The following is a 24,652-nucleotide window of genomic DNA, read 5'->3' as shown; positions in this document are numbered from 1 at the left end:
CTTACTACTCAATGACCTTCAAGAAAATGGTTGTAGGTTTCCTGATTATCAAGTCACACATCACAACTTCTTGTAATATTGCCATAGTTGGCAATAGTCGTAGAAAGTCTTCATATACAAGTTGTTTGCTTTTCATTAGACATTATGATCTTATATGCTCTACTTTAAAAACGAGAGCTAATTTCATAATATCACTCAAACAAACAGAGTTGATATCAATTCTTCCAGTGTACAGGATGTTTAATAACGATAAAAGGGAACCCTCTCACTTTAATTACTCTAGGGGCCACTGGTTCTTTTGATAAAGCATCTCTCTTAAATATTTCTGCAAACAGTAGTATACCAGGTTTGAAATCTGCTTGTCACGTCACAAAACGTTAAGTGATTGCTCCGTGAATCCTCTGACCGCATAGTAAAATTTGTTGTATATTTTGAAAACTGAAATAGATGGACATGATTTTTACATACTATTTTTTTTAATTATTGAACAAGAAATGAGAATTTAAGCAGACAAGGGTCATTATGGAAAATACATGTATTTCACGGTAAACAATAGATTTTCCGCTAAGCAATGCGTACATACAACCAGAGTAATTGGTTAAACTATAATACGGCACCCACTCCATTTTTTATAGAACAAGTCATAATGAAAAAACATAAAGTGTGGATCTTCACCTGTCCTTCACAGACATGCGATGGGTCAAAGGCCAAATTGATAAAAAAAGGCTTTATTTATAAATACCTATATTTAAATGGTTTATTTGAATTGGTCTAAAATACTGTGGGTTCCCTGTAAACCTCATCGTTTCTCCTTTCTTATAATATATACAAGTAACCCTTATGGAGCCCCCCTTCACTGCGAGGAAAAGGTCATTCGCTAACTTGATGACTTTTACACAGCATCTATCTCAGTCTATGCTTAGCCTATGTTATTGAGTGTTGTGTTTTCGTATTCATGAAGAGATTTTCCTCGTTATTCCTTGTTTATTATTGCTGGTTATGATTAGTAGTGACGGGCATATGAATATTCAGCATTCTGTGTTAAGAACAGATTATTTAAAAAAAACATTCAACGGCGGATCGCTTTCAATCCTGGTTCTTTAATTAGTCAATAATTTGTGAAACAAGAGTCCATTAACTTTTTGAAGAATTATTACATCATGAAACTGCTATGTCTTCTGACCATTATCTATTCGGCTGTGAGGTGCGATATGGAGGTCAATATAGCGGTTTTGCTGCCAAACATCACGCGATACCCTTTCTCTGTAGATAAACTGCTTCCGGCACTAGAAATAGGGATTGCATATGTCCGGTATACTTTACCTCCCAATGTTAACTTTAACGTCAGGTATGCAGACACCAAGTTTGACACGACTGTCGGGGTGGCCAAGGGGATCCTCCTTCATCAAGAGGAAACCGTCCACGCCTTCTTTGGTCCCGTGTGTGACTACGCCGTGGCCCAACTTTCTAGAATGGTAATCAGATTTTTTTCTCCAATTTATGAAGTTTTTGAGTAAGTTTGTCTTAACACTCCCTGATAATAAAATTCTAATTTTATTTTATACATTAAAAATGTGGCAAGAAAATGAAACAAGTAAATCTAAAGGTACTTGTACTTTAGACAGATTTTAAGTTAGGCAAATAATAACGAACTTCAACAGCTAATTCTCAATCTAGAAACCTAATTACTCTCACCTGATGTTGGAATTTATTGTAAAGTTCATAGTTTAGTAAATAGTTCATTGCATATATACTGAATAAATATGCATTATATTTGAGAAAAAATTGCAAATTAAAATATTTGTTAATTCTGTCTGATATTAAATCGTGCAATATTTAACAGATATGTACACCTAAAGATTCAGTCCCGTAGGACGATTTTTCTCAAAATTGTGTCAGCAATTCAAGAACGAAACTTCTTTAAATTAAAAGATGTCATGTAAATTTTGGATCAATATATAATGTTGCAGTAAATAAAACAATTGCAAAAAGACAAGTTGTAATGCTGAAAGTTTCGTATTTACTGCCACCCGGTACATTAAAAAAAATTCAAAATGACAAATAGATTGCTTTTATTGTATGAATAAATGACGGTTGCTGAACCTTTGCGAAAAGCAGACTTTTACAGTTTAGGATTTACTTTGACATTAAGGCCGTATCATTCACTAAGGTTCAGAATAGATTACACCTTAATAGCTGTCATATGTATGATGTTGGGAGACACTGATATGTGAAGGCCGAAAATGAGGGTAGGGTGGCTGTCGTTTTCTTGAAGGACAGCTATGTGGTGCTTTGAAATAAACTGACAACTTCGTTGAATTCATAACTGAGCTTAATATTTATATTGTAAAAGAGCTTCCCTTAATTGTCCTAGTGTACAGGTAAGCCGTCAACTGTAAAATATATCAAAATTCGAAAAAGGATAAATGCATCTCTTTATTTTGAACAGCAGTGCTTGTTTTAGAAACAAATTCGAAACAAATATTTGAAAAGCATCCAAGTATAAACTCGTTTCTACATGTATGTTACCGGGGTATACATTTTCAAATGGTCATACTACTTGATAATAAAGTGACCAACATGAGAGAAATTGGTTAATACACATAATTTAATAATAACTTAAGGGAGGTAAAATATTTAAAGAATCATGTTTTCAATCACAAATGTTTATATTTTCAGGCCAAGTATTGGAATATCCCACTCATTTCTGTGGGAGCCATGGCGTCTGATTTTATGAAGTATAGAAAACAGGATTACTCTAGTTTAATACGCGCTGGTCCTGTGAATTTTAACAATGTTGCCGAGTATATTAAAATTTTAATGGACTTTTTCTCTTGGAAAAAAATGAAAATTATTTCTAAAGGAAAGGGAGAGGATTTGTATGAAGATTATTGCTCCCTCCTGAGTAAAGCTGTGCACGACTATCTAAACTCGGACAGTTCAAATATTACCAGCGATTCCTTCATCTTAGATACAGGGGTCAATCTAGAAGATTTACTTGTGAATGAGATTGGAAATTCTTATGGAGGTAAATGACACTTATTCCATTCAATAAATCGTATGAAAAGGGATGAAATAACTTTGAGATCTCTTCATTGGATCGCGCCTCCATGGCACCTGATCTCACCTCTATTGTTGTAATTAGAGGTCCTGTCAAAATAGTTTTCATTGAGCTTGACTTTATCTCTGTGTATATAATTCATTCAAAAACTTTCATAAATCATTTCAGTACATTTGCATGGTATCAGTAAAAATAATGAATTAACTTAAAATTGTATATCGTAAAATTATATTAATATAAACGCTCAGAGATAATGAATTATTCCATGTCAATCTGAAGCATGCAAAAATTTGGATTTTTATGCCCTGCCATCAATATGGCCGGGACATATAGTGTTTGTCATGTCCGTCTTATGTCCTTCTGTCTGTCCTTCCTTTACGCTTTGCGTTTAGCTCAGTTTCAAAGAAACTATTCAAGATATTTTTATCAAATTTCGTATGCTGATAGATACTGAATCTTTTTTTTTTTAAATTTTTAAAGTTCTCATGCTTGTTCCCAAGGCAACAAAAAATGTAAATGGTCGATTCCTAGTAATTAGCTGTGTTGTGCTGAGCGTCACGGTAATAATTAAGATAACTAAAGGACATTAACTGCTACATGGCATTTTATGTGATTGCAGTACTACGAGACAAAAGGTCAAATAACTATTTATCTGATTTCTGTTTGTCCAGTCCCTTTCAGAAATGTCTGACAAGTACGGCAGATAAATGTTAAATTCATGCTTAGTTCTATATTATAAATGATGATAATCATCACTGCAATACCACGCATTAAGATTGCAAATTGATTTTAAAATGTCTTTGCTCGCCTATCTTTAGATTGTATGTATATGATACATTTCTTCTTAAGATCTTTAAGATGAGATCCCGAAAAAGGGGCTGGGCACTCGAATTAGGGGCCAAGAGGGGCCAAAAGTCTTCAATCGATAACTCTTTATCGGTTAATATTTTGTAATACATTACTGAAGCAAAGATGTTCATCTCAACCATCTACAACTATATATTATGATTTCCATGTCGTATGGTACATAATTAGGGGCCACAAGGGGCCAGAATGCTAAATCTTTGATGCTTTATATCTCACCTTAGCCGAAGGCTTAAATGAGCTTATCTGATCACATTTTGCCCGGCGTTCATCTGTAAACCTTTTACTATTTTCGACTTCTTCTTAAGAACCACTGGACCAATATTACAAAACTTGCCACAAAGAATCATTGGGTAATGTGGGTTCAAGTCTGTTAATTAAATGGTCACACTATCTTATTAGGGGAGATATTAATAACTAGTGAACAATTACTGACATCTTTTAAAAATCTTTTTCTCAAGAACCACTGGGCCAGGATAGATAAAACTTATGTGGAAGCATCCTTAGGGAGTGTTAATCAAGTTTTACATAGGAAAATATGACCCACGTGGGTAGGACGGGGCCACAATGGAAATCAAAATTTAACATAGGAAAATATAGTAAAAATCTTGAAAATTCTTTTATTAGAGTTTGGGCCAGGAAGAATAAAATATGTGTTAGCATTCTTTGGTAGTGTACAATCAAGTTTGTTCAAATCATGACTTACGGGGAAAGGGCTGGGCTACAAGTAAAAATCAAAGTTTAATATAGGAATATATAGGAAAAAATCTTCTCAAGAACCACTGGGCCAGAAAAAATAAAACTTATGTGTAAGCATTCTTTGGTAGATTAAAATCAAGTCTGTTCCAATCATGATCCCTGGTTAGGACGGGGCCACAACAGAAAATCAAATTTGTGCATAGGAATATATAGGAAAACTTTTCAAAATCTTCAAGAGAGAACAGCAAAGTGATGATTGATCAGGTTTATATGGAAGCATCCACAGGTAGTTTATAATCAAGGTTGTTCAAATCATATCCCCAAGGGGTAGGGCGGGGCCACAATAAACGATCAAAGGTTTTTTTTTTAGGAACCTCTCCTATAGAATGGTAAAGCCATGTTTAGCTATATTGATATGGACGCATCGTTAGGTAGTGTTGAATTCATATTTGTTCAATTCATGATTCAAGGGGAAAGGGTTTGCTCAGCTCCTATTTTGTACTGTTCTTATATATTTAACACAATCTATATATTTCTAAAATATTTCTACACATTTTCCTTTAATATATCTTAACATGTAGTGCTTGTAAACAAAATACATTTGAGATATAGATATATATTTTTCCCTTCAGTTGTGTTGCTTTGTGCCCCCAGTGATATTGTGAGGAACATAATGATTACTGCCGACGAACTCGGTTTTGATAATGGTGAATATGTCTTCCTCAACATTGACTTCTTTAGTAGGTAAGTAGAGTGTAAACTAAAACGGATAAAATGTAGATTTAATATGTGGAATTACGTTTAAATTTTTAACATTTTCTGTTATAAATCGCTTGGTTGGAACCCGGAATGAAAGCCAGACAGAAATGACTTGTGATGTAGAAAATGATTTAGACGTTATAAATATTGCCAATTTGCATATATAGGTAACTCTTTATGTAATAATACCAAGGTTGACGAACTCTTATAACAGCTAGCATTGTCCGATACAAAGTAGATACACTATTTCATCAGATCTTTTGCAACATCTATTAAAATATCGGTGGTGACTGAGGCATCCTGCTGAGTTGGAGATTCAAATAGATGTACATGTGTATCAGTTGAAAAACTGGAATCCTTCTTCAACAGGGATACTGAAATGTGTCAGAACATAATGACATTATTTAATGGTCAATATAGTACTTATGTGTATCAAGTGTCTTTGAATTAAAAAAAAATGGGGGGGGCGCAAAACATCAGATATAAAAAAAAATAGATAGCTCAAACCGGACATTTTTCCTTTACAAACCTTTTCAGAGGATGTTTTGGGGGTCCGTGTCTGCTTTGCTCCTATTGTATTGTTTTTCTGAACATTTGAACTTGAAAACTGTTCGTTATCTCCATATGTTTTCTTAAAAATTATTATCGTACTCATCAAAAAATGAAGCATTCTACCTTTGACTGATATGAAATGAATAATCCAACTCGACAATTATGCAAACCCTCCCTTTCGAAATTACCTCCCCAGAAAATGTTGTAAACAGTTTCCTCAAAGTATCCTACTGACCAGTTTTATTTCTGTACTTGATGATACGGTTCATAATATCATTTTATATATATAAAAAACTGTGCAAAAATATACATATATTGTTTTCATAACCAGTTATTTACGTTAACATCTATATTTGCTTAGGAGAGAAATCAAAAAGAAACATTTTTTTAATCGGAGATAAAGAATATCTTAATACAAATTCTATTGAGCTGCTTCTATCATCAACCCATCAATGTCTATTTTGTCATTTAATTAAAAATAGCCAGGTATTAAATAACGATAACAAAAAAATATTTTTGTTAAGTTGTTGAAAAAGATGCAATGTCAATTAAGTTCTGACATTGCCTCCATAAAAAGACCTAAATTGTTGTTTTTATTTACATTTTTATAAAATAAACATCAAAGTATGGTTAAGTATATTAAATATTGTTTTATTGAAATGTACATCACTGTATGTTTCTTTGCTGGACTTCGCTTCTAAAAAAAAATATAAACAGTTGCTTATTTAACGGCAATCGGCAATCCTCGGCTGACTCCGCCGAGCTCCATTCAAATACCTCTGATGTTATTGGTGGAGGAGTACGCATCAGATCAATACATTTCTCAATCGGATGTTGTCTTGTCATTCATTTCATATTTTTCTCTGCATATAGTTCCTAGAAAAGGTTTTTGAATTTGTCGAGGGTTTGATTACAACCTTATATAAGTACATGTAGGCTTTAATTAAAAAAATATTTTTATTCACTGATGTTAATGTAAATGGGATTGGGCAGCAGGCTTAGGCTTTGAAAACAAGAAGAAAATGTTTAGCGTGTCACAAAGATACTCAGTTTTCAAATATATGTCATTTGAACGCAATTCAAATATGTTCATATGACTGAATCAGCAAGATGGTAGAATCCTTCGACGTCCGAGGTTATGTGTGAGGTACGAGCCATCCCAGGAACTCCGGAGTGGTTTAGTGTAATTACTGACAGTTATGTTCTAAATTCACCAGTTCAAACGAACATAAATTATTTATAAATAAAAACTCAAAACACCAATATAAAGGATGAGCTCGCATGCGCGAGTGCAACAGCTTTTTAATTTTACAATCGTTATAACATTAAATAAATCTTCGTCACATACAAGTAATCACCCCGTTCTACAAAAGAGAAACGATAAGTTATTGAAAACATTCATGAAAAGAAAAACCATACAAAATAATATACTTGGGGAGGGGTGGGGGGGGGGTCTGTTGCACTTAAGGCAGCGAAACTTCGAATGACTTAAAAAAAACCTTTAATACAACCCAATACGACATATACATGCCTAGCATGATTTTAACCTACAGAACCGCGAATCTTAAAACCAATCGATCTTCGATACAGCCACGCCCCCAAATTCCGTAAACAAACCAACGTGTTTACCGTAACTTTTATAAATATATTTATGTTCTAAATTCACCAGTTCAAACGAACATAAATTATTTATAAATAAAAACTCAAAACACCAATATAAAGGATGAGCTCGCATGCGCGCGTGCAACAGACTTCGATGATAAAGAAAAGATAAAGAAAATTTGTAATTCTAACAAAAACCACCCCTCCCCCTAAATACCGAGACCTTTTGTAACAAATAATTTCTGATGTAAACTTTCTTTTACATAACCATCTTTAGCTGAATCAGATCGCCACCTGCCATGCTTTTTGAAAAGTCTGTCACAAATTCCAGAATTAGCAGCTGCAGTGGCACCGCCTGCTCGAAGGCTATGCAAACCAAATTTGCTCTTATCTAACCCAATAAATTCAAGTGCAGACAATAAAATTTCTCTAGCTCGGGTATATGATAAACTTTTATGTCCAATTAAGGAACACATACCTGATTTTTTACAAAAATTTATAGAACGAAAAATAAACTCATTAGAACCAGGTGGAATCTTGGCTTTCTCTAAATATCTTTTCGTGATAATAATAGGACATGTAACACGACCAGTGCCAGATATGTACACAGTATTTCCTTTCATATAACGATCAGTTTTACTTTTTTGTATAAAAATGGTCATATGATCATCATAAAGGCTTAAGTCACACATTCTAATATTAACTAACTCTGAGAACCTCAAAAAACCTGTGAAACTTAAAATACACATACATGCGATTCTAAGGTCTAATAAGTTACATGTTTCGTTCCCGTACAATACACATATGCTTTTAAGAATTTCAGGTGTAATAGGTTCCTTTTTATTGTTAGATCGGTGACCAATTGATCTGTGACATCCTTCCCTGGTGAATATTGCGAGATCCGAGGAACACGGATTAAGATACCCAGATAGTTTATGTGCCCAGCTAATAGCATAAAACGCTTCATCGATTGTATTCACTGAATTACAAGTTTCACCAAGTTTGACCATGTACAATGAAACATTATAATCTGAAGCAGGAAGTGGAGAAATTTGATAAGTAGAACACCACTTACAGAATCTGTTGAATGCAGCTGAATATTGTTTCTTAGTATTTTCCGCCTTTGATTTTTCGCACACAGAAGGGAGTTTGTCGGCTAATTTCTTTAACTGTGGATTCACGCATTTCCAGGAAGATGCCCATTTGCCCGATTTAAAGATATCTGCAAAACTGATGAATTAAAAAAATAATGATACTAAAATATCGATTATTAGAATATCAGGACCTCGCCAAATAAATTAAACATGGCCTTGTCCAACAAAGTATTAAATTAAATTCAAAATATCAGGACCTGCCAACATAAATGAAATGGCCTTGTCCAAACACCCACCAATACAATTTTTTTTTTTTTTTTTTTTTTTTTAAATGCATCAATTAATATGTTCAGCATTGTACGTATAATGCGATACTTGTATCAACAAAATTTATATACAAATAACAAGACCTTGCCAGCTTCATCAAGACAAAATCTTGAAAGGGCCGTGTCTTTATCTAAAATCCGATCTGTACAACAAAAATTCAGTCACAATTTCCGCTCTAAGACCTTGCCATCTTCATCAAGACAATTCTTGAAAGGGCCATGTCTAACACAAATATAACACTCTTCTGACCTTGCCATCTTCATCAAGACAATTCTTGAAAGGGCCATGTCTAACACAAAATAACACTCTTCAGACCTTGCCAGCTTCTTCAAGACAATCTTGAAAAAGGGCCATGTCTAAATTGTTTCACAGCAAAGCCTCACAGCGAGGACTCTAGAATTGAAATAACGTGAGCCAAAAAGGCTTTTATTATTCGTACCATGACAAAACAAATTTTGATGTGGCTCAAATTCTAGTACATCAATCACATAATTCTTGAATGTCATATTTTGACCAAACAACAAAGTCCAAAAAGGAGATGATGGCCATTTTGGAACGATTAAGGTACCACTAGCTCTACAAAATTTTAAATGCTTAATTGCTCGAGAAACCAAAGAGATGGGTGGAACTAGCCAATTATTTTCGAATTTCCAGTTTTTCGAAAACGCGTCTACCGCTTCTGTAGTAGGACACCAAAATAAGGAATTGAATCTCTGTAATTTGGCATTTTGAGCGTTAGCAAATCTGTCCACCGTATGTGGACCCCACATACTATCAATTAATTCAAAAAACTCTGTACTAGTTTGCCAATCATCAAAATCAATAACATTAGAAATGTAATCGGCTTTTGTATTCAAGTCTCTTGGAATCCAAACTAAATTCAAAGAAATACCAGATTCTGCACAAATAGAAAATATACTAAATGCTAGATCTTGTAAATGAATTTTTGTACTGCCTCTCTGGACAATTCTTACGCAGTTTTGGTTGTCTGTATGCCACCGCACAGACTTGCCTTGGAGTGAACTGGAAAAAGAAAATAAAGCTAATTGAATCGCTCTTAGCTCTCTCCAAGTTGAACTCATCAAAGATTCAGCTTCTGACCAAACATGATGGAAAACATTTTCGTTCATTTCAACAGTGTAAGCACCAGCAGCAACATTGCTAGCATCTGAAAACGCTATAGTAAAAGGCAAAGATTCTTGAATTAAACACCTAAGATTTAGCTTAAACAAATTCTGTGACCAAAATTTCAGTTCTGTTCTAACTATGTCTGGAAATTCAAAATTTATTAATTTGTCCCAATGAGCTCTGCTCTCCACTGCTAAATAAATATGTCTTGTCATCAAACTACAAACATTTCCGTAAACAGGTGACATCGAAATAATCTGACCGGCAAACCTGGCTAGCTCTCTAGCTGTAATCAAAGGAAAAGTATTCATTATAAATTTCAAAGAATCTAAAGCATCCGCAATTCTTCTTTCCGGTATACTTAAAGATACTGTCTTGGAATCCCATACCAAGCCAAGCCATTCCATAGACTGTTTGGGCTGAAATATTGACTTTTCAACATTGATTAATAAACCTGCTTGAACAAGAGAATTACGAACAAAATTTGAAGCTTTCAAACAATTTTCGTAATTGTTACCAAAACCGAACCCGTCATCAAGATAGAGAACAATGTCAATACCATGGTTCCTCCAGTGTTTCACCAATGGTCTAAGGCACTTGGTAAATATATAAGGTGCTGAAGTCAAACCGAACGCTAAAACATTGAAACAATAAAACTGGTCATTCCAACAAAACGAAAAATATGTCAGCTGTTTCCTACATAAATCAATATGGTGGTATCCTGATTTTAAATCGAATTTAAAAAGAAAACATTCTTTTTTGAAAAAATTCAAAGCCACATTCCAATCTTCAAACTTTACTTTCTTTTTATCTACAAATTTATTCAATTCGCTCAAATCTAAAATTAGCCTCTTTTTTCCCGAACCTTTGTTAACTGCAACACTAAGTGGGCTAACTATAAAAGGCTGGAAAGGAACTTTTTCAATGCAGCCGGATTCTAACAGATCTGAAATTGAACTATTTACAAATTCAACATTTTCAAGAGCTGACTTATTATTCTTGAACTTCATTGGAGGTGGTGCCGTCTGAAAAGGAACTACATAACCGTTATTAATGGTATCAATAACAAAATCGCTAGCACCAATACTTTTCCAGTATTCAACATGCTTAACTAAGTTTCCTTTAACACCTTTGCCGTAGACAGGTAATTTTTCAAAATAATCTACTTGATTCAGAAACAAATCAATTTGCCCGTTCAAAATTGAATCATGAACAAAAATATCATACTTTTCAATTGATTTACTGGGTACTTGACTTGTTTGTGGCCTGAGGTTGGGAACTTGAATTGGGTGTTGCTGTGCATTGCGACTTCCAGTGCCCGTATTTTCTACAGTTGTAGCAGATGTCATATGGGGATGCTTCACGACGCCTTGAGAAACGAAAGGGCTGCTGAGAAGGAGTAGGCCTACGGTCAGGAGGAGCAGAAACCGTCGCTGATGCATTCCTGTTGGAATAAGGCTTGAATCGTCGTTTCTCTCTGAGTGCCCTGAGCGCCCTATTCTCCGCCTGCCGCATACGCTTTTCGTCGTCCGAGTTAGAGGCGAGGTCATCACTCTCGTATTCTCTTACAGTGGTCCAACCCGCTGGTGATTTATCCGCTATACGAATAAGCTTATTTCTCTTGTTAATCTTGGTAATAACAGAAGAAATAATGGCAGACGAAGCAGAATCTTTAACTGACAACCTTTTCTGTACTTTAGCTAAATCGTTCAGAATTTCAGAATTGAATTCAAATTGAATTTTATTTCCTTCGTGCTTAAAAGAAACTGAAACGTCTTTCTTGAGTTTCTTAGCTAATTCATCAAAATCGTTACCAACAGAAAGTTCCTCTTTCAGAGTGTTCAGCTTTGAGTCAAAATAGGTTTTGAACAGGTTGAAAGTGTCGGCCAGATCTGACGAGGCTTTCTCTGTCTCGGGAATAACCGCAGGGGTATCCAATTTCTGCGAAGAATCCTTATAGGCAGTAGCGGGAACGTCATTCAGCAAACACTCATCGTCTGAAGGTTGCCGGAATTCAGCCAGAAAATCTTTTTTGCTTAGACATCAGTACTGGTAGCTGTTGCACTTAAGGCAGCGAAACTTCGAATGACTTAGAAAACCCTTAATACAACCCAATACGACGTATACATGCCTAGCATGATTTTAACCTACAGAACCGCGAATCTTAAAACCAATCGATCTTCGATACAGCCACGCCCCCAAATTCCGTAAACAAACCAACGTGTTTACCGTAACTTTTATAAATATATATTAACTACCATTGTTTTCTGAAGAAAAAAGATTATAATATTTGGAAAGAGTATTTTTTTTTCAAGAATTGCAAATAAATGAAGATTTAGGTTTGTATTTTATGGGTGTAACATGAGGTTAAACACAATCACAAATATTCGGATGACACTGTTGAAATCTCTGATGTTGTCCCTAGTAATCAACATCATGTACCCAAATTTTATCGAATAAACTACAATCATTGATAGTTTAATGGGGGGAAAAACTCGGGGAAAAAAACTCGGATAACTTGTCGAGAAAATATCTCGATGAAAAAATTAATGATGATTACTCCGCCGCTGGGTGATCATATAATGTCGTTTTTTTTTTAATTTATTTGGCAAATAAAGAACGTATCAAGCCAAAATTATCAATATTTCCTTATTTTTTGTTGTTTTATGTTCCTTTTAAATTTTGAAAGGCCATACTACATAGTACTAATTTTATAGCCTCAGTCCTCAACGTTTTTGATATGTGAATTGATATCACTTTGTTTTGTTTAAACAGTCAAGGGGAAAGTGGAAAACCTTGGTATAGGGAGAACGACAGTCTAGAGCGGAACAGGAAGGCTAAGAAAGCTTACGAGGCCCTGATGACGATATCGATCAGGAAACCTACAAGCCTCGCCTACAGAAGTTTCTCAAACGAAGTTAAAAGTCAAGCTGAATACGGTAGCTTCGGCGAGGAGGAGGTTTGTGACGTCATCATCATTAAATCAGTTTTAAACAAATTTTTACTAAGCCAATTCTTGGTCATAGACATAATTGATTTATCCTCACTTGTTAACTTGTGCGTATATTCTCCCTTATAATGTTGGTAAAAATATTTATTTTCACTTAAGAGGTTACACCACTTGGAACACATTTTATAAGGTCAACTCACGAGTAAATAAAACTTAAACTTATCTCATCACAATAATTATGCCTGTGAAGAATAACGGAACCCTAGCACCAATTTTTTCACGTGGTGCAGTGGTTGGAGCGTCTGCTCTGGAATCGTAAAGTTGATCCTTACATGACGGGTTAGAATCCTACTGTGGGAGGTGTATATCGGTCCTTCGTATGAGACCTTATAAGCAGAGGCCCCGTGTCCCAGTAGGTGCTGACACGAAAAAGATACCATCCTGTTCAATGGCTCTAAGTGCCGCATATAGGACAAAATTTACCGATCTGCGACGGCAAATGGCGGCGTCTCCGTATGAGTGAAATTTTCTCCGGAGGAACGTTAAACAATATACAGTCAATCAAAAGTTGTGGTCAAGGTTAAGGTTTGGTAATTTTAGTAAACATGAGTCGAACTCCAAGGTCAAGAAGCCAAATTTGGTGGTACTCTAAGAAAGGTCTTCACAATGAATACTACTGTAACATATGAAAGCCAGAGCTTCTCCCTTTCGGAATTTGTGAAAAAGGTTAATGCTTTTGCTGACAGACAGACGGATGCATAGGGAAAACAAACCCTAGACAGTCAGTGTTATCGTAAATTTTTCATAACTGAAGCTGTTTATTGTATTCAAAGTACGTACATTATTACATTTTATTTCCTAGACCTGTCACAAAAAATAGAACATGTTAAAGTGTTCCAATGTTGTTGATGACACACATATCAATTTGATGACACACATATCAAATAAAAATATGAAAAAAAAATCATGCAAACACCAATATCTATATTTATCATATACTTGTAACTTAGTAAATATTGATCTGCTCCGCTGTCCGAATTTAGCATTTTTAAAATCCATTAGTTTTGAATAAATCGTGATAATTTAAAAATAATAATAATACAAATCATTTGAATTCAAAGAGCTCACTAGGCAGAAGGTTCTTTAGTCCGAAAACCCAATTAATACAGTAAGTTAAAAAGTTTACATGCATTGAAAAAAATAATTAGTGAAAGTCACTGGGAAGACTAGTAAATTTACTGTCCATACAATAACTACCTTAAAAGTAGTTTTACTAGGTATTTGGTAGATTTACCAGATAACATTAGTAAATCTAAGAATTCATAAGTAACTTTCACTAGGTATTTAAGTATCTTTACGACCACTACTCCACTTTTCACTATCTTCGCTAGTAAACAGAGTTATTACTAATCACTGTCCTTACAATCACTACCTTAAAAGTAGTTTAACTAGGTAATTCTCTCAGTGCAGTGTCGGGCTCTGTGCAATTGTTCTTTAATATAACTTAACAGGCACAATCGGGCCCTTGTTCGATTCTTCAGATGCGTCCCTTTCAGTCATTTTAGGGAATTCCTTAACATACATGTATATACGGGTAGTTACTTTTCCCTATATGTTATTCTAATGAGACCTTATACACCGAGGTTCCTCTTCACACCAGAAAAAAGCTAGAATGAGGTCTCCAAATTAAATGAAATTCTTTGATGCTTTGAATTTTTTTTCCAGTCTATTTTTACAATTTTGGTATCTGTGGCAGGTGAAATTTACATACTCTGTAAATAAATTTTTTATAAGTTTTTTGACAAGAACTTTTCTTTAAGGTACAGAAGGCTATTTCTTCGATGTAGAAGTTTATTTTATTTAACTTGAAAAATGAACAAAATAATAGATCTACTGCCGTTAGTTGTTTTGGTGCATGTAGTTTTAAGGGTATATGAGTTATTTGCTCATATATAACTCTTTTATTGACTCCATTGCTGTGGGAACTGGTCGGAATTTCTTGGCATGTTCCAACAAATACTAGACCAAGGTGTTTATGATTACAATAATCACGTAAGCAAATCGAATAATCATCGTCATGAAACAAATATCTGAGAGGTTTTTTTTTCTTATTTTTACATGCTTTTGATTCCTCAAATCTGCAAGCTCTAAGCCCTGCTTTTGTGTCCTTATTTGTACCACCCAGCACGTGATTTTCAATAATTTTATATCGGACAACGACTGGAAACGTTAATATGTAAATATAAAATTTGTATTTTTTTCTCAATCGGACTAGTTAACCTTCGCACTAATGGGCAGACCCAATTTGGATAACATATGACGTAAAATAATTGCCAGAAGTATGCTAGGAGTCCAAGAACTTTCTAAACAACGCTCGTATTTGAGATATTTTGTTCCCTTGCCTTGTGCGTTATCTTGCTTTGATTTTCCTTTAGGTGAACAGTTTTGTGGGCGCCTTTCACGACTCCTTTATACTATATGCTCTCGCCTTAAAGGAGACTTTCGCCAATAACGGTTCCATAACTAACGGGACAGAAATGATTGAAAGGATGACGAATAGATCATTTCAAGGTAAGCATTAACCATAAACCTTTTTTTCTATATCGTTTTACTTAGGATTTTAAAGATGCATAAATCACCCAACATTCCAATATTCACGAGCCAATGGTTCGTGCCGTAAACGTGAAATTCATGGGAAATCGGCATTAATTACTCCGGTTGGAAACAGTGAAGCTTAACTTCTTGTTTTCGTCTGGCGCTGGAAAATACTGCCTTTAAAGTTGCAAATAAATCCTCCTCGGATAAATGTTTTCCAAATGGAAGATTCCGGGGTTTGTAATCAACCTGATCTCCCATATACTTGCACCACTGAATATCACACAATGATTGGTCTCCAAACATAAGGTGTGGTATGGAATCTAAATTCTTTCTAGACTGGTGCAATCAGTCTAAGCTTTCACAGCATATGCAAAACATTTGCTCAAGTGTTTAATAGTCTTTGGTCCAAGAATCTGATACCGTTTGTTTTTCCTCAATTCAAATAATTTGTTCGTAATTTCTTGCGTATGCTTAAAGTTAGCAAATGTTTGGATGGAAGGATCAAATGCGGATGTATCGTTAAAATAAAAAAATATCCATATATTTCATACATTGTAAAAAGAATTTTAAGAATAAGATATTTTTGTTTCACAAACCTCATGTGAAATAAGTATTGTCTAGTTCTTTGCAAATTGATTTGGTAGCACGATCGATAGCACTAGAAACACTTAATCTTGATATGTCATGCAGGTCACCAAACTCAGAAAAAGGAGGCTTTGCAAAGTATCTTATGGTCACCAGCACCTAAAACTAAAAGTTTCAGAACAGGGTTTTCAGACTTTTTCGTACAGAAATAAAACAAGTAACCTTTCATTGATAGGTTTTATGATATGCCGGGAACTGAGAGAGTGAGTTAACCGCGATTTTAATTAAACAGATGAATGATCTGTTTTTAGTGTCCATCGTTACTAAGGCGATTTAGAAGGAGTGGTCGCGTTACTAGAAACGTACGTATAGGCCATGTATAATCATTTAACCAAGGGCCCATAGGAAACCATTTCAGAGGAGGGGGGGGGATCAACAACTAAAATATCGACAACTGAAATAATGGGGGGGGGGCACCCCCTTCGTTCCTCTTTACTTTTCTTTTAAGTGATCAACCTCGACATAGGACTTATTTTTATGAATTGAAAATAAAAAGTTGTTCATGTTTAGAATCTATATTATAATCACAGGCACCTGACGTTACTTAATTTTCTTTTCATAAAAAAATACATTACATATTATTAGCTTGGGCATATTATTTTATTTAAAGAAATATGTAAGGTCGGGTGACTGTCATTATACCTGTAATATAGTCTCTATCTCTCTCTGTGTGTCTCTCATAAACAGAGATTACTTTAAGTTGTGTGCTGGGACTGCAAAGGGTCAATCACTCATAGGTATACAAGCATATGACCTATGTGTACGCAGGAAGAGAGTGGCTTTTGTTGGTGTGCCTCTCAACGTCCCCTCTCACCAACTCTACCAAACGATAGAGGAAATGACGAGGAAGGCGATATCTCTCGATAACTTCCTCATCGTTCAAAACATCAAGGGGATTTGTCCTGTCTAGGCAGTTTTTTTCACATTTACAGGTACGTTTTCGTCTGCTAGTAATATAAGCGACGCCATATTGTTTGTGCTTACGAGCACGCGAGGTTGTCTACGAGAGCATGGGACCACTCGTAGAGTTAAGATCATCTTTAATCGTAACTCGCAAATCGTAACTCTTAGTGAAACGCACTTAAGTGCTACGTTCAATTTTACGTCTACATTTACGAGCTACGACCTGTTTGTGAAAAAGGTTATTGTCCATCATTTTTGAAATCCCTTTTCTTTCAGTTCATGATTTAGATTGTCATATATGATTCCATGGCTTTTGCTGACTGCCCAGTTGTTACGACAGTTATGGTCTTTATTATTTTCACCATGTTCACACGATATTCATTTTTTAAACCGCACAGAAAAGGGCGTTATCTTGCCAGTTTTATGTCAAATCATGCTTGCATGTCCTGTGATTGTATGGCTTTATATATGATGCTACACTAATAGCATACATGTATGTCTTTATGCCACGATTTTTAGTTTTAAACTTAAAGCAAATTTGACAGTATAAATATCAAAAGTAATGCATTTACCAGGAAACTAGCATGATTTTTTCCACTGCCATCCAGCATCAAGAGAAGCTGTGAAATTTTCTTGATCCTCACATCTATTGTCAAAGACCTTTTATTAAAACCATGCTGATAAATTTTAGTATTCATTCCAAAAATAACTAGTGCTAATTGTAACGGGGACCGTTACAGATGTTCCCCAAACGCTCCCCAACTCCCTTTTGGTGCCATATTCCCTGTAAGCTTCATTAAATAAGACAAACTCGATGCATTTGAGACTTTAACAACGTTTGCCCAGAAGTGTACAAAGTTCATTCAAATTTTAGCATTGCACGCCTGCGCATGTGAATGCATGTGCGTAATGACCATATCATCTTGTATACACAATCTATATATTTAAATATACTAAATATTAAAGTATTTAATCCAAAAGTATTAAAAAGATAGGCTCATTCAAGTGTTTTTCTGATTTTGCTCATTTCACATGCACGCACGTGCATACATGAGCATGGTAACCATATCTTCTTGTAGATGTCCGTTACATCTATCTATGTTCTAAATCTCACCCCGTTTGGTTGAAAACGAAGGGAGTTATAGCTGTTAAAGTTTCAGCCAATCAGATTGCAGTGCACGTACATGCACGTGTGTGCATGTGCATGGTGACCTTACTTTCTTGTAGTAGTCCAGTATATCTATCTATGTTCCAAATCCCATCCTGTTTGGTTGAAAATCAAGGGAGTTATAGCTATTTAAAGTTTAAGCCAATCAGATTGCAGCGCACGTGCATGCACGTGTTTTCATGATAATTGCTATATGTCATGTTGTAGGATATATTAATTCATGACTATTTTCAAAATTTCAAAGGATTTCGTCAAAAAAGAAGAAAGATATTGAGACTTTATTTTCAGCCAGTCAGAACGAAGCGCACGTGCATGCGCGTGAGATCTTGCTATATTGACCATGTCATATTGTCTATGCTTCTAATATATCCTTATATTATAAGTTTCAAAGCATTTCATCAAAAATTTTAAAAGTTTCGCCTATATCAATTAAATCGGTCATTTCACATGTTGCACGTGCACGCTCTTGCAAGCACGTGCGCGCAAAATGACTTTCGTTCCGCAAATCTACATAACATGTCTACTGACCCTAAAAACATTTCACCTTAGTCAGTTGTGTAGTTTAGGAGATCATTCCCGGACAAAAAAGTACCCAGGAAGAAGAAGAAAAATAATAATAACTAGGAGACTTATTGTTCACAGAACAATAAGAGGTCTTTCCACCTTCTTTGAATTTCAAATTTGTTTCATATCTGACACTTAAAAATTAAATTCCATGAAAAAGAAACCAAAACTCTCTTAAACCATAGAAAAAAATAAAAATATTTAAAAAAAAAAAAAAGAAAGAACGACCTTGACCTTTGACCTTAAAAATATTCAAGGTCAAAGGTCAGGGGTCACAGTGCAATTGACCCCATGCTTCTATGACATAGTTTTCAAGTTATAAGGTTTAATAGTAAGTACAAAGAAGTTAAAGGGCAATAACTTATATAAGGGGTCATCAGATGCTTTTGCACTTTTACTTTGAAGTTAGGCCTAAAGACCCTGAGGACATTAGTGAAGGTTTGGTGTCTCTACGGTCTACGCTTTCGGAGGAGTAGCGATAACAAGGTTTTTCACACAAGGGGCAATAACTTTTAAAGGGGTTAATGTTAGGGGACAAGTAGGAAATCTTTGAAACAGTTTTAAGAGTACATACTAATGATGCATAGACATAAAGTATATGTTAAAAGACAAAAGAGATATAAAAAGAGCTAAATTTTTCATTTCTGGAATGACCTTGACCTTTGACCTTTACATGAATTTTAAGGTCAAAGGTCAATGAATCTTATGCAGTTGGTCCCATGTCTCTACGTTTTGTCGTTTTGAAAATTTTTAATTATTTGTAATATTCAAAAAGTTTCAGGGGCAATAACTCATTGAAGGGGTCACTGAATGCTTTCGCAATGAATAGGTTGAAGAGTCCCCATAATTAGGCAAAGCCATTGGTGAAGGTTTCATACCTTTACGGTTTACGGTTTCAGAGGAGTAGCGATAACAAGGGTTTTTAGCACAAGGGGCAACAACTTTTAAAAGGGTCAATCTTTGGGGCCAAGATTTATATCTTCTAAAGAGTTTCAAAAGTACATATTAAAGACTTAAGATAGATCGTATATGTTTAAGGACACAAGAGCTATTAAGAGAAATTTATTTCTCATATTTGGAATGACCTTGACCTTTGACCTTGAAATGAATTTGAAGGCAAAAGGTCATTGAATGTTATGCAGTTGGTTTCATGTCTCTACGACTTTTCGTTTTGAAAATTTTTAATTTTTTGTAAACTTTATAAACTTTCAGGGGCAGTTACTCATTGAAGGGGTCAAAGAAAACTTTCACAATGAATAGATTGAAAAGTCTCCTACATTAGTTGAAGACAATGGTGAAGGTTTTATATCTCTACGGTTTACGGTTTCTGAGGAGTAGCGATAACAAGCTTAACGGTTAAAGGGCCAATAACTGCGTAAGGGGTCTAAGTTAAAATATGGGGGGTCATTTTTCGGAATAACTTTAAATATCCAGTATCATGAACTATAAAGTTTTTCGATAAGTCTTACGGTGTCAAAACATAAGGTGAGAAATAGAACTAGGAGACTTATTGTTCATAGAACAATAAGAGGTCTTTCCACCTTTTTAAATTTCTTCTAGTTTTATATTTTACACTCTAAATTTAATTTTAAGGGAAATGGCTTGAAAAAAAAAATGAAAATGTAAAAAAAAATTTTTTTTTGAAAGGACCTTGACCTTTGACCTTGAAAAAAATTTCAAGGTCAAAGGTCAAGGGACACATTGCAATTAAACCCATGCTTCTACCATTTATAGTTTTCAAGATAAAAGGTTTAATAGTAAGTATAAAGAAGTTAAAGGGCAATAACTCATATAAGGGGTCATTAGATCCTTTAGTACTTATACAATGAAGGTGTGCCTAAAGACCCTTAAGACATAAGTGAAGGTTTCATGCCTCTACGGTCTACAGTTTTGAAGTAGTAGTGATAACAATGTTTTTCGCATAAGGGGCAATAACTTTTGATAGAGTCTATCTTGGGGAACAAGAATGAAATCTTTGAAATAGTTTTAAGTGTACATATTAATGATGCAAAGACTGATTGCATATGTTAAAAGACAAAGGATATATAAAAAGAGCTTAATTTCTCATTTTTGCAATGGCCTTGACCTTTGACCTTGACAAAATATTCAAGGTCAAAGGTCATGAGTATGCAGTTGGCCCCATGCTTCTACCATTTATAGTTTTCAAGATACAAGGTTTAATAGTAAGTATAAAGAAGTTAAAGGGCAATAACTCATACAAGGGGTCATCAGATTCTTTTGCACCTATACAGTGAAGTTAGGTCTAAAGACCCTTAAGACATTAGTGAAGGTTTGGTGTCTCTACGGTCTAAAGTTTTGGAGGAGTAGCGATAACAAGGTTTTTCGCACAAGGGGCAATAACTTTTAAATGGGTTCATGTTAGGGGACAAGAATAAAATCTTTGAAACTGTTTTAAAAGTACATATTAATGATGCATAGACATTAAGTATATGTTAAAAGACAGAAGAGATATAAAAAGAGCAAAATTTCTCAGCTTTGGAATGACCTTGACCTTTGACCTTTCCATAAATCTCAAGACCAAAGGTCAATAAATCTTATGCATTTGGTCCCATGTCTCTACAAATTATCTTTTTTGAAAATTTTTAATTATTTGTAAAATTCAAAAACTTCCAGGGGCAATAACTTATTGAAGGGGTCAATGAATACTTTCGCAATGAATCAATGAAGTGTCTACTAAATTAGTCGAAGACATTAGTGAAGGTTTCATTTCTCTACGGTTTATGGTTTGGGAGGAGTAGCGATAACAAGCTTTTTTGCGAAAGGGGTAATAACTCCGAAAGGGGTCGTAGTTTATATACGCAGGGTCAACTGCGAAAATCTTTTATGGAGTACATTCTTATGAATTGAAAATCTTTACGATAAATCTTGAAACTCAAAATCACACGGCGGAAAAATAATAAAAAATAATAAGAAAAAGGAAAAAAAGAAACAGAAGGAAATCAATAGGTCTTTCCACAGAAAGGTGGAAAGACCTAATAATAAAAAACATAAGCATTTCAATAGGTCTTTCCACAGAAAGGTGGAAAGACCTAATAATAAGAAACAGAGTAAAAACAATATGTTCCCCAACTTCGTTTGGGGAACATAATAAAGCATAAAAATGAACAGACAGTAAAAATTCATGGTGGTATACCTCTCTTTTTCATCTGTGATTAATACATCACAATTCCTATCTGCAACTGGCTCAAATATACGGCCTGGTTTTCTTTTTCTTCTTTTTTAAGTTGTTGGAGATATACAGTGTAAATGGGAGGTTCAGCGCAGCAAACAGATTATTTATGAAGGTTTCCCCAAGAAGCGGTTTATAAAAAAAGCGTAAACAGTCCCAATTTATTTCATATCGTATAACATAAGTTGAATCAAGCTTCATTCCCCACAATTTAATTTCTTTGTAGACAATGAGACAATTTTTCCATTTGTTCCTTCGGCTTCAAATATTTTAAAAGTTAACGTCCAGCGGAGTAATACGTTTTTGACGTAACTCATTGTGGCGTGGACAAGATATGTTATACAAAATGGAAAAAAACCACTTACTCAATCAAATGACGTGTTGCAACTGAAACTAAATTATATCGTTTTAATTAATATGTTCATCAATTTGTTTAATACACTCATTTATACCTTTATCACGGAAAATCACGGAAAGGCAAATAAAATCTGCTGATACTATTCAAAAAGTGACAGGTATATTAATCAACGTCGTATCTTTCCTGTTAAGTGCATATACTGTATACCGGGTTATTTTCGCCCCGTGTTATTTTCGCCCTTTCATACTTACAAACAATTTAGCCCCGTTTTAAATTCGCCCAGTCGTAGTTTTGTTTAAGAAATTATCCTGTATTCTTTGAATTCGCCCAAATGAGGATAGGGCGAAAGGGGCGAAAATTTCTCTGTATACAGTATATTGAATAAACAAACACATATTTACTCGTTACATATATGAATGATCCTGTTGCAAAATATTAACGACTTGTTTAAATTACTTCGGCGGGACCTTCTTCTCGATCCCCACATCCCCATATTCATTGTTTACATTGTTGTTCTCATTTTAGCACTTATTTTCTGAAGGAGATTGGGTGCTTCAAAGCGCTTACAAGATCTTTATGATTTTCTTACCTTCTTAGCAATAGAGAGCTTCGAAGCGGTTCCTTGTGAAATCGACAATATAGAAATCGATGCTAAATCGGAAGTTATAAGATATTCTTTCTCCACATACGTTAGTCAATAGATAGATTTTTTTCTTGCTAATCGATAACTGATCTTTGATTTATCCTATAGTACTGATCCCTCACCTCAGAATTAAATGGTCGAATGGCCGGTGTTGTTTTGTCTTTTTTTTAATTACAAGGTATTACCGGTACTGTTAGCATTGACGTTAATGGAAACAGAAGTTCCGATTTTTCTCTTCTAGACTTGGACCCGGTGTCAGGAAATTTTGAGGCAAGTATATCAAGCCTAATATGAAGTATTTGAAACTCCAATTTATGAAGAAGTTAAAAGATATCTTAACCAATAATTGTACTGTTGTTTTAGAAAAGTATTGATGTAATATATTTAGCATTCTGTTTGAATATGAGTCCGTATGTAATACCATCCCTTTCTTTTTAGAAAACCCAGTGGGATCCGGGTTAAAGTAACCCCCTTGCTTGTCGTAAAAGGCGACAAATTGTGGCGGTCCTTCGGATGAACCGTATAAAGCGAGCCCCCGTGTCACAGCAGGTGTGGCACGATAAAGATCCCTCCCTGCTCAAAGGCCTAAGTGCCGAGCATAGGCCTAAATTTGCAGCCCTTCACCGGCAATGGTGACGTCTCCATATCAGTGAAATATTCAGGAGAGGGACGTTAAACAGTATAAATCAATCTTTTTAGAAAAGAATAGACCCTTTAATGATTAATTAACAAAGTCTAGGCAGACAATCAAATATTTCCATTATTTAAAACAATTGACGTCAGTTAATTATTTTTTCTTCATGTTTTTTTTTTAAATGTGTCTTTCTTGTATTTTTTTTTCAATTAAGCGCAAGAGAGATATTTTTTTAACAGGTGGTGGCTTATTTCTTTGGCAACGTTAACAAATACGTGCCAATTCCATCCAAGAAGATTCATTGGGCTGGAAACATAAATTCGCCGCCACCGGATACTCCTAAGTGTGGTTTTGACAAAGCTAAATGTCCATATAAAAGTAAGACTTTTCGCACATTATGTTATGCCATGATCTAGTATGAAATATGCATTGGCAAAGAGAGATAAATGTTCCCATAAACTCAATGCTGTTAGGAGTCCCTTGGGATTTATAAGCTTTCCTTCAGAAGAAAATCCAAAGCATCATCTTTATCTGTCACATTGAGATTAATTACCACCTCTCTGCAAATGAAGTTTGTTTTGAAGTTTAGTCAATTAGGAATGCTATGAACACTCTGAAATGTGGGTTTAAATATAAATGTTTATACTTAATTTTGTTAAAAATACCCTACACAATAAGGTTTGATTTTATTGAATTGTAAAAACAAGAAATAGATTAAAGAAGACATATTTCTTATTCTTACTTTTTTTCCTTTATGTAAATTCAGGAATATTATTAATTTTTAAGGTCGTTCACGTTGGATAAAACCCCAATTCTATCATTGATACTGAAAAAGTTCTTATTGTAACTTAAAAAGAAAATGATGAAAGAGGTAAAATTAATCCCTTGGGATTAATTATCAGCCTGCTGCTGA

The 24,652-nt window shown here is 34.7% G+C and overlaps 1 protein-coding gene across 1 annotated transcript; it reads left to right on the top strand.

Annotated features, from left to right (window-relative positions):
• Nucleotides 1-978: 978 nt before the first annotated feature.
• Nucleotides 979-23,399, top strand: LOC134238130 (atrial natriuretic peptide receptor 3-like). The gene is made up of 6 exons (XM_062720254.1): nt 979-1,475; nt 2,680-3,028; nt 5,257-5,368; nt 12,862-13,045; nt 15,472-15,607; nt 23,284-23,399. Exons 1-6 carry the CDS (start codon nt 1,161-1,163, stop codon nt 23,397-23,399), a joined length of 1,212 nt encoding a protein of 403 aa, XP_062576238.1. The 5' UTR covers nt 979-1,160.
• The last annotated feature ends 1,253 nt before the right edge of the window (nt 23,400-24,652 follow it).

This window comes from Saccostrea cucullata, unplaced genomic scaffold (genome assembly GCF_032062105.1).
Source record: "Saccostrea cucullata isolate Sc308-1 unplaced genomic scaffold, CSIRO_AGI_Scuc_v1 ctg6025, whole genome shotgun sequence".
NCBI classification, from domain to species: Eukaryota; Metazoa; Mollusca; class Bivalvia; order Ostreida; family Ostreidae; genus Saccostrea; species Saccostrea cuccullata.
This window is presented reverse-complemented; position numbering and strand designations above follow the sequence as displayed.

Coding starts and splice junctions, on each gene's coding strand:
- LOC134238130 (XM_062720254.1), top strand. CDS start 1,161: ATGAAACTGCTATGTCTTCTGACCATTATCTATTCGGCTGTGAGGTGC. Junction 1,476..2,679: donor TGGCCCAACTTTCTAGAATG/GTAATCAGATTT, acceptor TTATATTTTCAG/GCCAAGTATTGGAATATCCC. Junction 5,369..12,861: donor AACATTGACTTCTTTAGTAG/GTAAGTAGAGTG, acceptor TTGTTTAAACAG/TCAAGGGGAAAGTGGAAAAC.